This window comes from Tasmannia lanceolata, unplaced genomic scaffold, assembly GCF_043159265.1.
Source record: "Tasmannia lanceolata isolate RefF3 unplaced genomic scaffold, GAP_Taslan_0.1 ptg000037l, whole genome shotgun sequence".
NCBI classification, from domain to species: Eukaryota; Viridiplantae; Streptophyta; class Magnoliopsida; order Canellales; family Winteraceae; genus Tasmannia; species Tasmannia lanceolata.
In genome coordinates, this window is record NW_027518714.1 from 52,429,179 (window position 1) to 52,443,709 (window position 14,531).

General features: G+C 47.5%; 1 protein-coding gene across 1 annotated transcript; it reads left to right on the forward strand.

Annotated features, from left to right (window-relative positions):
• The first annotated feature begins 10,182 nt into the window (after positions 1-10,182).
• Positions 10,183-10,596, forward strand: LOC143861565 (uncharacterized). The gene has a single exon (XM_077372468.1). The coding sequence runs from the start codon at positions 10,183-10,185 to the stop codon at positions 10,594-10,596; it is 414 nt and encodes a 137-aa protein (XP_077228583.1).
• Positions 10,597-14,531: the final 3,935 nt, after the last annotated feature.

Genomic DNA, 14,531 nt, shown 5'->3' on the forward strand with positions numbered 1-14,531 from the left:
TTTGAAAAATACGGGACTATAACGGGTTACACCGTATAAAATCTCGTTATAACTCATAAATACATTGAGAGGGCTGTCCCGAGTAAACAATGGGTGGCAAATATATGGCTTCTTTTATAAAAAACAGCACCAACAGCCACTTGCGTACTGCACACGTGTCCATCTAGGCTACTATACAGCGTAGCGATCTGATTGGTTGCAAGTGACACCTGGTAGGAAACTGAGTGGGACCCACAACTGGGTTTATGCCCCCAGTTTAGGCAATGGGAGGGTGAGGAGTGTCCTTAGCGGGGACACGTGGGTGAGTATTGGGGGGTGTTTTTGGTGGGTGGAGGTTCGAGAAAGAGGACACGTGGACCAATAGGGTGTGGATAGAAATGAGAGGGCTTCTATAATTAGAAGGGGAAGATTTTGCCACGTGGACGGACAGAAAGGAAAGGATCTTTGAGAGAAGATTGGTGACGTCACGAGTCCCGAGGATTTTTTTTCTTTCTGTCTCCGAGATTGGGGAAAAGGAAAGGGACGGTTTTCGCATTTCTTTAAAGTACGAAAACGACCTCCGTTTTGTCGTGTCTTTTGTGCTAATGCAGGGGTAAAATGAGTCATGTTTCTAAATAGAAAGCATCGTAGTGTAATTCCAGTTATGACCCTGATTTTAAGTTTGCAACAGTAGAAAAGTAGGTCGGTGGTCCGAGGGCATCTTGGAATTTATTTTAATCAGCTTTGCTTTCCTTGGAGGACCCCAATTTTTTACGTTTTTTGATGGGAGATGATTTTTTCTTCCCCCCCCCACCCCCGGCAGGATAATACACCCCACTTTTAACATGAAGTGGGGGCAGACTTTAACGCTTTTGACGTCAAATAACGTTGGGGGGGGGGGGCGCATTATCCTACAGTGGGGGCGAAAAAATCATCGCTTTTGAATCCTTTCTTGGGAGCACAATATATTTTGATATTGGAACTACTTTCTTTTGCATGTTTCTAATTAAATGTTGATAACAGCCGTTAAAAAGGTGTAAAAGAAGGTAGTCCCATCATCAAATTGTGGGTTGTGTGGATATCAGCTGCTAATTATAGAGGATTCTCAATGGCTTGCTTGTACCTACCCATTCTCAATAGTGGGCCCATTCTCCCATCAATGGGAATGAGTGGTGCACTTCTGTGTCCAACAAGGGGCATAGTGTGTGGGGAGTGTAGGTATTGGTCCCATTATGGTAAGACATCCCATGGATAAGATAAAAGGATTACAAAAATCAACAGTAACTTTTCTAAGCAAAACCCTAAATGTGGTTTGATTGTGGCTTGATGGATCAAGGGCCTAGAATCATCAGATCGAGGTGTTCTCAACGGCATTTGATTGGCCTTATGGTTGTCGTTTGGATCAACGGATCCGATTATGAAAACGTGATAGAAGTGGGGCCCAATAAGTATATATCAGGAAGGACCATAAAAGTGACTTTTTTATGGCATCTTCTAAATCACATGCTATAGGAACCCACTTTTGCCTTGTATTTATGATCAGACCCATTGATCTAAGCATGTCCTGTCAAACACAGTTGAGAATACCTTGATTATGATGATGATGATGATGATGATGCTAAGCCTCATTTAGGATTGGATCAATGGATGCCATCATATCCATTTGACACATGTGGGCCCAAAAGTGGCTCCTAGGAAGGAGCCATGTCATTTTTAGCATTTTCTTGTGAGAAATTATATGGTGTAAGGCCTTACACCATATAAAATCTCTCTTCTTGTACCATTTTTCTAAAGTTGGCCTGGCCCACCCATTATTTCAATTTTGCAATGTCCCAAGCGCTCCAATAATTAATACTAATCGAGCCAAATAGAACTACAAAGTATAGTATGCGCTCCAGTAAATATTGCTCTATAAATTTAGGGAAATGATTTCAGCGCTTCAATGTTTTGATAAACAAGCGCTCCACTTGTTTGTTGTGTAGTATTTAAGGGCTTTAAGAGCTTTTTGAGAACCATAATATTCCTCTGAGAGCCCGTTAAATACTACACGACGAAAGTTGGAGCGCAGAAATCATTTCCCTAAATTTATAATCTCTTATATCCAACGAGGAATTAGTGATAAGGTGAAAATTTATATTCTCTTTTTTTTAGTGCTTAATACAAAAAATCAGTGATATAGGATGTAAGAGAGTACTTTGAAACGTTGTTCAAAGTAGATATGAGGTGAGCATCAATATTGTTCAAAGTGCATGTATTTTTTGAATGACTTATTCAAAGTGCCTGTTGTATGTAAGTACATATTGTATGTAGGTAAATAAAAAATGTTCTACCGTTTCGACAGCGGAATTTGTTAAGGTGCTCGCAGCCAAGGTTTTAAATTTCGGCGGATTTCGGTCAGGATCGAAACCGAAACATTCTGAAACCGAAATTGCCGAAATTACCAAATTCCGGTCAAAATTTCAGTGAAATTTGGGATAATATATTAATTAATTATTTATTTACAGAATTTCAGTCGAAATTACCAAAATTTCAGCCCAAAAAACTGACATTTTGAGCCTTTCTACCGAATTTCGGCTGAAATATTGGTTTCGAAACCGAAATTTAAAACCTTGCTCTCAGCTACCATCGTAGTGGCAATGACACCAATGCTTGCTGTATAGGCAGTATAACAGCACGACAATATTAATTGTTAAAGAGCTGATAATTAATACTTTCTAACATCTTAGTTAGAATGCAGTCATCAACAATATTAATTGTTAAAGCGCTGACTACAGTACAAAATAGGATCGTTAAACTTCCAATATTTTGTGGTGGGGCCACCATATTACACCTCATGTTTTGATTTAGTGAGGTCTACCATTTTCCACCAGGGGTGAAGCCCACCATTTCTTCCAAAAACCTTGGGGCCCACCATTTTACCCCTAATGTTATCGATGAGGTTGGGTCTACCCTCTCTACCCAAGCTAATGCATTAGGGTGGAACCCTCCATCTCTACCCAAACCTATGCATTAGTGTGGGGCCCGCCATTTTACACCTTATGTTGTAATGGCATGGGGCCCACCATTTTACACCTATTTTCTATTTGTTAGGTAAGGTGGATTGAACCTCTGACCTCAAGGTTGGAGAAGAAAGCCTTAGCCAACTCAACTAGCGGCTCAACCCGATTACTAGTTAATTTATTAAGACTAAAAAATGGTAGAGACATTCCCTCTTTATAGAAAGAGAAGGAAAAAACTGAAAAAAAAAAGAGTTGATTAGTTAGAGATTTGCATTCTCTTTATAATAGGAAGGAAAGTTAAGATATCTTCCAGTCCGGAATAGTTGGGCAAAACCAATGAAACTCAGCAACGTCGTTGCTTCCTTTCAATGCATCTAATAATGGCCGTTTTTTTGTTTATATTTGGAAAGTAGAACACAAGGGACAGAGATGCCACGTTCCTTCAACTTCATTGGCATAATCTTATTGTAATCTACTTATAGAGGAGAGAAGAGAATTGAAATAGAATAAGTATGGTTTACGTTTCTTCTTTGATTTGATGATGAGTTAGGTTTCAAAGAATAACATTATCTTAACGTTGAACAGAAGCTAAAGGACAAAATCTGTGTTGAATGTAGGATTACGTAATTCAAGAACCTTTGTTCTTATCTTTTTGTTTTTTGTTTGGTAAGATCACTTAGGGCATTAATATAGGTGAATAATCTAATCCAGCCTAGATTTTACCCAACAACTGGGGCCTAACATGATTGAAACCTTCCATGTGGTGGGCCCATGACTCCGATGAATCGATATGATTATAGTGGAAAGCATTGAGATCAAAAAAGAAACTATGAGGATAAAAGCAAAAAGCTCTGATAGGAAACATTTGAGAAATGTCCCTGAAAGTTAACATGAAACATATAATAAGTCTGGTTGGAACGAAAGTGAAGGATATGTTTGGCTATCATGATTATTTGGCTAGTGGTGGGAGAAGGATAGGGAGAGTGGGAGAGAGAAGGCACAAGTTAGGAGATGGTATGAAAAAATATGAAACAAAAACACTCCATTTTGATTAGAGTTTTTATTTTCCCCATCTTTCAGTCACTTCTCACTCTCTCCTCACGACCTCTCAATTCCCCCTGCAGTGAATAAACTAGTATTCCATGAAAAAAGTTTTCATGCTTGTCAAACTTGGCCGGAGTGTATGGAAAGGGAAATGATTAAAGTAGGTTAAGAGAATGGAAGGATGGTTTAGTAGATTATGATTACATGTAATAAAGAGGACTTCACTTTACGGATTTATAGCTATACATATTTTAGTTAGGCAGGTTTAATTTTAAGTTTTTGGGGGAAAATCTATATAAGTTTAATTTAATTTAAACTTTTTTGGTGGGTAAGCTAGTTTAATTTAAAACTTACACATGTAAGTTTTAAATGTAGTCATTTAGCATTAGCAAAAGGGGAAAAAAACTTTTTTAGGAAAAAGATAATCACACTAGAAAATCATGATAAAATTAGAGGACAGAGGACGGGTTCGGGTCGGGTTGCCAAGGCCTCAACCCTGAACCAACCCGAAATTAAATCAAGGTGGCTTTTCCCAACCCAACCCGAGAAACTGCCAACCCAACCCAAACCAAAATCGGGTTAAACTCGTTGGGTTCGGGTTGAGCTTGACCCAAGTTGCACTGCTACTAACAATAGCATCTTGCTTAGTATTGTAACAACCGGGAAAAGCTAATTAAAAAAAAAATTGTAAAACTGCTATATATTATCAAAATATGAGAGTACAAATATCAGTCCCTATGCATTACACACACTTACAGGGGAACACTGTTTTTGAGCTAGAGCCCAGATAAGCTTATCTGAGTTGGAGCTCAAAAATAGTGTGGGCCCACCTTTTTCGGGTCATCCAAAGCATTCATTTGAAAGTCCCTTACATAGATAGGGTGTCCACAAAAAATCAGGTGGTTAGGATCATCCTAACCTTTCCATTTATGGAGGAAAAAAAAAGGTAGATTTGTGCTGAAACAATATTTGTCCATTTTCCCCTCCACAAATGGAAGGGTTAGGATGATCCTATGGACTTGATTTTTTGTACACACCCCTATCTCCGTAAGGGCCTTTCAAATGAATGCTTTGGATCACGCAAAAAATGTGGGCCCACATGAGTTTTTGACGCTCAAGCTCAAATAAGCTATCTAAGCTCGAGCTCAAAAACAGTTTTCCCATACACATATATAAATAAATATATTAGCGTAATAATTTTGTCTAGTAAATTTATTTAAAAAACTTTGGGGGCGACAAATTGGATAAAAAAGATGTGAAGAGAGAATGAGATAATAACGGTTACCAAAATTAGAGTAATGTTGGCGAGATTTGAGAGGAGAGAAGATGTGGTGTACAGAGTAAGAGAGGGAGAGGGAGAGGGAGAGAGAAGTCTGTCCCACTCAATATAACCAATGAAAAAAACGTAACAAAACTCGTAAAAATTTATAAAAATACAAACTGTACAACAGGAAGCAGCCAATGAATAAAGAAACAAAAGTCATAAATTTTCTAGAAAAAACATATTGACTAGTGTCTGAAGTAAAATTGGTGCACAAAACCTCACCCTTTCAACTTAGTATACCTTTTATAGACCCATGGATCGAATGATTAGGACTGATGGGGTACGAAGAACAGCGATTAATGAGCTGTCGACACGTGGCCCCAGAAGGGCCCACCACAAATCTAACAGCTGCCCAGGGGTAATTCGGTAATTGCCTAAGAGTGGGTGAACCTAAATCCACAAAAGGGCCGACACCTGTCCTGGGGTAGGTAATCCAACCACTCCAGGTCTCCCTCTATAAAATGCTTCTCAAGGCTCAAAGCAAGGGGTAATAACTTCTGAACCACCACTCTTAAAGTTTGGCTCTGCACCTCTGCTCATACTGACTTGAGTGTCGAAGGGCCCGTCAGGAGCAACGACTCCGGGTTGGTCTTCTGACCTCGCGCGCCCTTGTGCAGGACTCAGTTCTCTCAGCTCAGCTCAGCTCCTTGGGCCCGCCAGATCAGCTCTTACGTCACTGCCGTATCTGTTACCAATTTTAGGCCTAACAGATTGGCGCCATCCGTAGGACCAGAACTAAAAGCAGTTCAAATCCCCTATACAAAATGGCAGGGCGGAAGAGTGCTCGGGTACCAACTGCCTGAACCACCCGAGCTGTGGTACCTCACGGTGTTCGAAGTGACCGAATCGCCTCGCAGGTGGTAGCTCCATCTGCAACAGCAGAGCAGAGCCCGGCTCATTCGGAACACCTCAATCCCACTCCCACTCTGGATCAAGTTCAAGCTCTCTTTCATCAGATGACTACTATTGTCGGCCAATACCAACGTCTGATCCAAGCGCCTCTCCAACATCCCCCAGAGGCTCTACGACCTGTACAAGAAAGGTCGAATGCCCACAGGGGAGAGCCAGCGCGCCCCAGTGGAGACCGGACCCACCACTCCACAAGTCGAGTCCATCACTCCAGAACCAGGCATGCCCATACAGAGCCTCACCACCGCCGGAGGTTACGATCCCGCTTCGCGCAAAAGCACCGAGCCCAGGAAAACCGCGCGCCGCGGGAAAGATCCCGGCATCATCGAAGGAGTCCGGAAAGTCACTCCGGCTCTGCGGCGAGCCCATCGGTGGAGAAAAACAAATCAGTGGGCCGAGCAGACCAGAGGGCTGATTCGGTACTGCGGAGGATAGAAGAGATAGACCACCGTGTAAAAGAGCTGGCAAAGGATCAAGGCTGGCCCGCTGCAAGGACGTTCTCCTGCAGACCTCCGTTCACCGATAATGTTATGAACGCACCAGCATCCAGAGGGTTCAAAATGCCGACAGTTCCGCAATATGACGGAACTACCGACCCTGTAGACCATCTGGAGACGTTCAGGACCATGATGCTCCTCCACGGTGCCTCTGACGGATTCCTCTGCAGAGCATTCCCGACCACACTGACTGGTGCGGCCCAGGACTGGTACTCCAGGATCAAGCCGAACTTCATCAGCAACTTTGAAGACTTTGGAGACGATCTGGTCTGCCATTTCATGAGCAGCCGGAGGCCAAGGAAAACAACAGCATCCCTGATGGCCTTGCGGCAAGAGGATAACGAACCTCTGAAAACATTCGTCAGCCGCTTCAACAGAGAGGCTCTCCAAGTGCTGAATTTGGATCCATCAGCCGCCATGAATGCGCTCCTCGGAGGCCCCAAATCCAACGATTTCCGCCGATCAGTTGCTCGCCAGAACTCGCACTCACTGGCGGATCTGATGGCAGGGGCCGAGGAATATATAGCCGTAGAGGAGACTCTAGCGGCCTTAGACTCAAACCGGAGGATAACCTCCGAAGAAAAGAACCCTACCAAGCAGCGTAGGGATGATAAGGCCCCCAGAAAAGAGAGGTCCTTCCAGAGGAGGGAGGAAAACTTTACCCCTCTCAACACCTCCCGGAAACACATACTGGCTGCAATCCGAGGAGAAGAATTCGTAAGGTGGCCGACCAGAATGATCTCCAAGGGAAACAAGAGAGACAAGTCGAAGTATTGTTTGTGCCACAGGGACCACAGGCACGACACAGACTAGTGCTGGCAGCTCAAGGAAGAAATCGAGCTGCTGATTGGTCAGGGATACTTGAAAAAGTATGTTAAAGATGACGGCCACAGAAGCGAGCGCAGGGAGAAGAGTCTCCAGGGCCAGAGCCCTCGACGGTCACAGCCGCCCCATGCGCGGAATCAATCTCCCCCATCATCCAGTCCACAGCCAGAGGCGCGCCGATCCCAGCCAAAGGGGGTCATCAACACAATTATGGGCGGACCGGCCGCCGGGGGCACATCATCCGCCGCTCGAAAAGCCTACGCACGCCGAGTCAATGCCGTTCACACATGTGGCAAAAAGATGAAGACGGAGAACGAAATCACCTTTTTAGTTGCAGATCTCGACAACTTGATACTACCTCACGACGACGCACTGGTCATAACCATGCTCGTCGCAAACTGGGAGTTCAAGAAAATCCTTGTCGACAACGGGAGTTCGGCCGATATCCTATACTATCATGTTTTTAAGCAAATGATGATAGGAGACGACCGATTGAGGCCAGCAAACTCCGACCTGTTCGGTTTCTCAGGAGAGATCGTGAAAGTAGAGGGGCAGATTGAACTCCCAGTCCTCGTCGGGGAGCCGCCCTGTCAAGCCTTCGCGATGGTCAACTTCTTGGTAGTGAGGGCCACTTCGGTCTACAACGCTATCTTGGGAAGACCCGGCCAGTACCTCATCCGCGCCGTAGCCTCAGCATATCACCAGAAGATGAAGTTTATAACACCAAACGGCGTGGGTGAAGTCAGAGGAGATCAACCACAGTCCAGGGAGTGCTATGCCATGGCACTCAAAGGCAAAAATGTCTCAGAGTCGCTGCCGATTGAGCTGCTGGATCTGAGAGATGAAGCCCAGGTGAATCGACCCGCCGAAGACCTTATCTCCATCCCTCTGTGCGAAGGCGATAGTGAGAAGGCCGTCCAAATCGGCTCTTCTCTGGATGGTAGCACCCGACAGAACCTCACCCAGTTTCTTCAAGACAATGCAGACGTCTTTGCATGGGCTCTCGCAGAGATGCCCGGCATAGATCCGGAGGTCAGCACACACAGACACGGTGTTGATCTCACTTGCAGACTAGTGAAACAAAAAAGGAGGCATTTTGCCCTGGAAAGGCGGCAGGCGATCAAAGAAGATGTGCAGAGGCTCTTAAGGGCTGACTTCATTCGAGAAATTCAATATCCAGATTGGCTGGCGAAGGTGGTCCTAGTGAAGAAGGCCAATGGTAAGTGGAGGACCTGCGTCGACTTTACCGACCTGAACAAGGCTTGTCCCAAGGACAGCTATCCGCTCCCAAAAATCGACCAGCTGATAGATGCTACTGCAAGTCATGAACTGCTGAGTTTCATGGACGCCTTCTCCGGGTACAACTAGATCAGGATGTACGAATCAGGCTTACCGAAGACTTCCTTCATAACAGACCAGGGAACGTATTGCTACCGCGTCATGCTTTTCGGCCAAAAGAATGCCGGGGCCACGTATCAGAGGCTCGTGAACAAGCTCTTCGAAAAACAGATCGGCCGTAACATGGAAGTCTATGTGGATGACATGCTGGTCAAAAGCCGAAGTGCACAAGATCATGTCTCCGACTTGAAAGAGACATTCCAAGTCCTAAGGGAGCATAGCATGAAGCTTAACCCCACCAAATGCACTTTCGGTGTCAGCGCGGGAAATTTTTTGGGATTCATGGTAAGCCGGAGAGGGATAAAAGCCAATCCGGAAAAGATCAAAGCCGTGGTGGAGCTCACTCAACTAAAGACCATTAGAGAAGTACAACGGCTAACCGGGATGGTGGCCGCACTGGGGCGCTTCATCTCAAATTCCCCAAAGAGATTCCTACCCTTCTTCAACGCCGTCAAAGGAATCAAGACAGCACCCTGGACAAAGGAGTCCCAGGCCGCATTCGAGGAGTTGAAGCAGTACTTGTCCTCCCCACCGCTGTTGACAAAGCTAGAGCCGGGGGAGGGGCTGCTTCTGTACCTGTCCGTAAGCCCCATGGCACTGGCAGCCGTGCTAATTCGAGAAGAGCACAACCAGCAGAAGCCGATCTACTATGTCAGCAAGGCCTTACACGACGCTGAAATCAGGTACCAGCGGGTTGAAAAATTGGCATACGCCCTGATCATGGCGGTCAGAAAACTAAGGCTGTATTTTCAAGCTCACACAATAAAAGTCCTGACCGATCAGCCGCTCAGGCAAGTTCTCAACAGACCAGACACCTCGGAGTGAATTTGATATCCAGTAATTGCCTAGGCTAGCAATAAAAGCTCAAGTGCTGGCAGACTTCGTGGCTGAATGCACCATCCCTCAGCAGAGCATCGAATCCGACACTGTCCAAACCCCGGTTGTGGAAAAGGTAACTACAACTGGGGAACAAACAGAAGCCGAGACTGAACCAGTAAGAAACGAAATTGTCCTCATACCGGTAGGACGGGATCCATCGACCATCGAACCACTCTGGGAAGTATATGTGGACGGATCTTTGAACAAGGGTGGCTGTGGAGCCGGTTTGATTCTCACAGGGCCTGATAACTTTGTTCTGGATTACGTGCTAAGGTTCGGATTCCGTGCGTCCAACAATGAGGCAGAATATGAGGCCCTCATCGCCGGAATGAACCTAGCAGTCCAGACTAGCGCCCAAAGACTAAAGGCGTATTGCGACTCCCAGTTGGTTGCGAACCAGATCCAAGGAGTCTATGAGGCCCACGATGAGCGCATGATTAAATATCTCTCCAAGGTCCGCCAGTTGGCCAGTAAGTTCAAAAACTTCGAGGTCGTCAGGATCCCTAGAACGAAAAATGCAAAAGTGGATGTGATGTCTAAGCTGTCAGCATCCGGTTACGCCACTCTCGGAAGTATATGTATGGAATTTCTGCAGAAATCCAGTATCGAAAATGAGGCCGTCGAAGTAATGCAGGTCATGAACAAGTCGTGCTGGATGGACGGAATTATTGAGTACCTACGTGGCGGGAAGCTTCCCGAAGCCAAGAAAGAAGCCCGCAAAGTGATACAGAGAGCTGCCTGATTCTCCCTCGATGACGAGAGCCTGTACAAAAGGTCGTACACCCTTCCATACCTAAAGTGCCTCCGGCCAAGCAACGCCGCATACGCTCTACAAGAGACGGACGAAGGAATTTGTGGAGAACACCTGGGGGGCAAGGCCTTGGCCATCAAAGTACTGCTGAGAAGCCTGTACTGGCCAACCTTAAGGCAAGACGCTCTGGACCTGGTCAAAAAGTGTGAGAGATGCCAAAAGTTCTCTCCCACCATCCACCAACCTACTGTATCCATGGCCCCGATCATCGGCCCACTCCCTTTCGCAGTATGGGGGCTGGACATCTTGGGCCCCTTTCCACCAGCCTCAGGAAGACGTGAGTTCGTAGTGGTGGCCATTGACTATTTTACCAAGTGGGTGGAGGCCGAACCTCTGGCCCAGATCACAGAGCAAAACGTGCATACCTTCTTCTAGAAGATTGTCGTTTGCAGATTCGGGATACCCCACATCTTGATAACGGACAACGGCGGACAGTTCGACTGCCGAAACTTTTGAAAGTTCTGCTCTGACTTGAAGATCGAACAGAGATTCACTTCAGTAGCGCACCCTTAGACGAATGGGCAGACTGAAGTAACGAACATAATCCTACTTCAGGGGATCAAAAAGAGGCTGGACGAAAAGGTAGGCCGGTGGGCAGACGAGCTTTATCATGTCCTATGGGTGTATCGTACCACCCTGCGCACCGCGACGAGGGAATCGCCATTCAACTTGTCCTTTGGGACGGAGGCTGTAATACCCGTCGATTGGGCGCCCCGTCTCCCAGAGTCACCGACTTCAATGAACAGCTCAATGGAGATGGAGTCCGTGCAAATCTCGACTTGCTGGAAGAAGTCCGGGAAGAGTCCCGAATCAGGGTCGCGGCCTACAAACAGAAAGTGTCCAACTATCATGATTTGAAGATACGCCCCAGAGAATTTCGAGCAGGGGATCTAGTTCTGAGAAAAGCTGCTATCTCTCAACCGAAGAAGGTTGGAAAACTCCCCCCGACCTGGGAGGGGCCGTACCGAGTGAAAGAGGTGATTCGCCCGGGGAGTTACAAGCTGGAAACGCTTGGGGAACACCTACTACGCCATGCCTGGAATTCGAAGTACCTCCGAAAATACTATCAATAGATGGCCACTTGGCACAAAAGCGAATGTCGTTGTAAGAACGTTCAAATATGAATGATAAAGAGGATACAGTTTCTTTGTAAATCTACGAGCAAACCATCTCAGAAACCCAGTTCAATAAAACTTGGGTACTCGTTGCTTGGTTCGCCCCGGCTTGTCTCCACAAAGACCGGGAGCGCACTCCTGGTCGGGAACGGGTCCGCGCAGAAAAAAACCAAACCATCTCAGAAACCCAGTTCACTAAAACTTGGGTACTCGGTGCTTGGTTCACCTCGTCTCGTCTCCACAAAGACCGGGAGCGCACTCCTGGACGGGAACGGGCCCGCGCAGAAAAAACCAAACCATCTCAGAAACCCGGTTCACTAAAACTTGGGTACTCGTTGCTTGGTTCGCCCCGGCTCGTCTCCACAAAGACCGGGAGTGCACTCCTGGTCGGGAACGGGCCCGTGCAGAAAAAACCAAACCATCTTAGAAACCCAGTTTACTAAAACTTGGGTACTCGTTGCTTGGTTCGCCCCGGCTCGTCTCCACAAAGACCGGGAGCGAACTCCTGGTCGGGAATGGGCCCACGCAAAAAAAAAACCAAACCATCTCAGGAACCTAGTTCACTAAAACTTGGGTACTCGCTGCTTGGTCCGCCTCGGCTCGTCTCCACAAAGACCGGGGCGCACTCCTGGTCATGAACGGGACCGGTCGAAGGCACACAGTGTCGAGTAATTGATACCAGTCAGACGCGCAGTGTTAGGTTAATCGACACTAGTGAGAAGCAGACGCAAGCGGAAACAATGCACAGCAAAATATGAACTATTCATTAAAGTAGGGCCTCCTCCATGGGCCATTACAAAAGGTAGGGCCTCCAAGGGCCATTACAAAAAGAATACAGTAAACTGCCAAAAAGGAAGAATGGGTAGCTCAAGGCACCCCATGGCCTCCCGTATGCGAAGGACCCCCCGCCGCGGCATCCTGCCCGTCCTCGCCCTGACCCGCCGGCGGGTCAGGAAGGACAAGGCCTGTGAGAACGACATTCGAGTTGGATCCCTTGACCTGCTCAAGGCAATCCATGAACCCCAGCTTGTATGATTCTGTCGACAAGCTAATTAGCTCGTCCTCCTTTTTCTGCACGGCGTCTGCCACGGCGCTATCTGCCTCTCCCAAGCTCTCCCTCTCTGCGATTCGAGGGCGTCGGCGGCCTTCTGCAACTGGGCGGCATTCTCGTACTTGAGTCTTTTTATCTCGTCGTCCCTCTTGTTAATGGACCAATTAAGCTCGGCCCCCTCCTGGATCAACTTGCCGTTCTCCTCCTCAGACTTGGTGATTGCGGAAGAGAACTTCCGACTCTTCTCACGGAAGTCATGATAATACACGCCGATTTGGGTAGAGCGAGGAGAAAATGGCCTCATCGGCCGCATCCGGAGGCTCGTTAAGAACCTGGAGCTGATCCTGGTTCAGTTGGCCTTTGGTAATTATCTCCCTGGCAACACGGCTGTCACCCAGGCCTGTGTCGCTCTTCTGAATGGCCCAGTTGGGCCGGAAAATGTTGTCCCAGGACCTCGCGGGGGTGGGACGGACTCCGGTAGACCCGTCCGCCGGCTTGGGTGTTCCCTCTCCCCGCCCGTATGAGCCGACGAGCCTCACTGTTGGCTTGCCCTTGGGGGCGGTGGGTCCTTAGATGGTGCAGGACTTGAGATCTCAAGGGCTTTCCTTTTTTGGCCCTGCTGGCCTTGGCCGACCCCTGACAAAGGCTCTTTGCCTCACCTTCTCCAGCTGGGATTGCGACTGCATTTCTGAAATTCAAACAGCACAAACAAAAGCCGGTCAGGGAAAAGGAAGAAAAAAGAGGACTCAAAAGCAAGACTAGCCACATACGTGCCGGGGTCGTTGTCCTGATGCTGAGCCCGACCAGAACCTCTTCCCTAAAGAAGTCTGCACAGTGAATGTGGCCCTCCCGGCGTAACTCCTCACAGACTAGGGCGAATGTTCTCACATCCTCTCCTTCCAAGAGCGGCCTACGACTCAGCGCAAGTGTATCTGGGGTGTCCCACTTCAAAGGAACCAGCCAGGGCTCAGTAAGCTCGCCGTCCTCGACATAGAAGAACCGGTTCTTCCATAGATGTATGGAGGAGGGAATGCCGGTAATCATTTTCACCTCAGGGCACTGGCTAATGTAAATCCAGCCTCCGTCCTTATGCCTCTTCAGGTGCGCACACATCCGAAACAGCGGTACGGACAAGCTCCTTTGGAGCTGGCCCTGGATGAGGTATATGAAACCAATAAGCGTCCTCCACGAGTTCGGCGACCTGGGCCGGGGCCAGGCCGTAGTATCGAAGGACTGCGATGAAGAAGGGGTGCAAAGGGAACCTGAGTCCGGCTCTTAGCGACTCGTCGTACATACAGACGTTGGTGCTGTCATTGCAAGTCCTATCTCCCTCTATCGCAGCCCTCAGCCTGAACCTTTGGGGAATGCAATATCTATCTCTAATGTCCCCTAGTCTGGACTCATCAAGGATACTCTCCTCGTAAAGAGCCTGGGTGTTATATTTGGGATTGGCGTCCATCCGAGCCCTAGCAGTGACCTCGACGGCCCGGAAGGAATGTGGTGGACGCCTCGGCGGCGTCACTACCCGCACTCATATCTGCTCGGAAGTAACTATCCGTTGGGGGCGGGGTGATATTCAGATCCAAAATTACCTCATCCCCACTATCTACGACCTCTACACGAACATCAGGACTCGCCATATAAGGGCCGGGAGTCCTGATCGGATTAGTTTGGGTCCTCTCCGACGAACTAGACTCTGA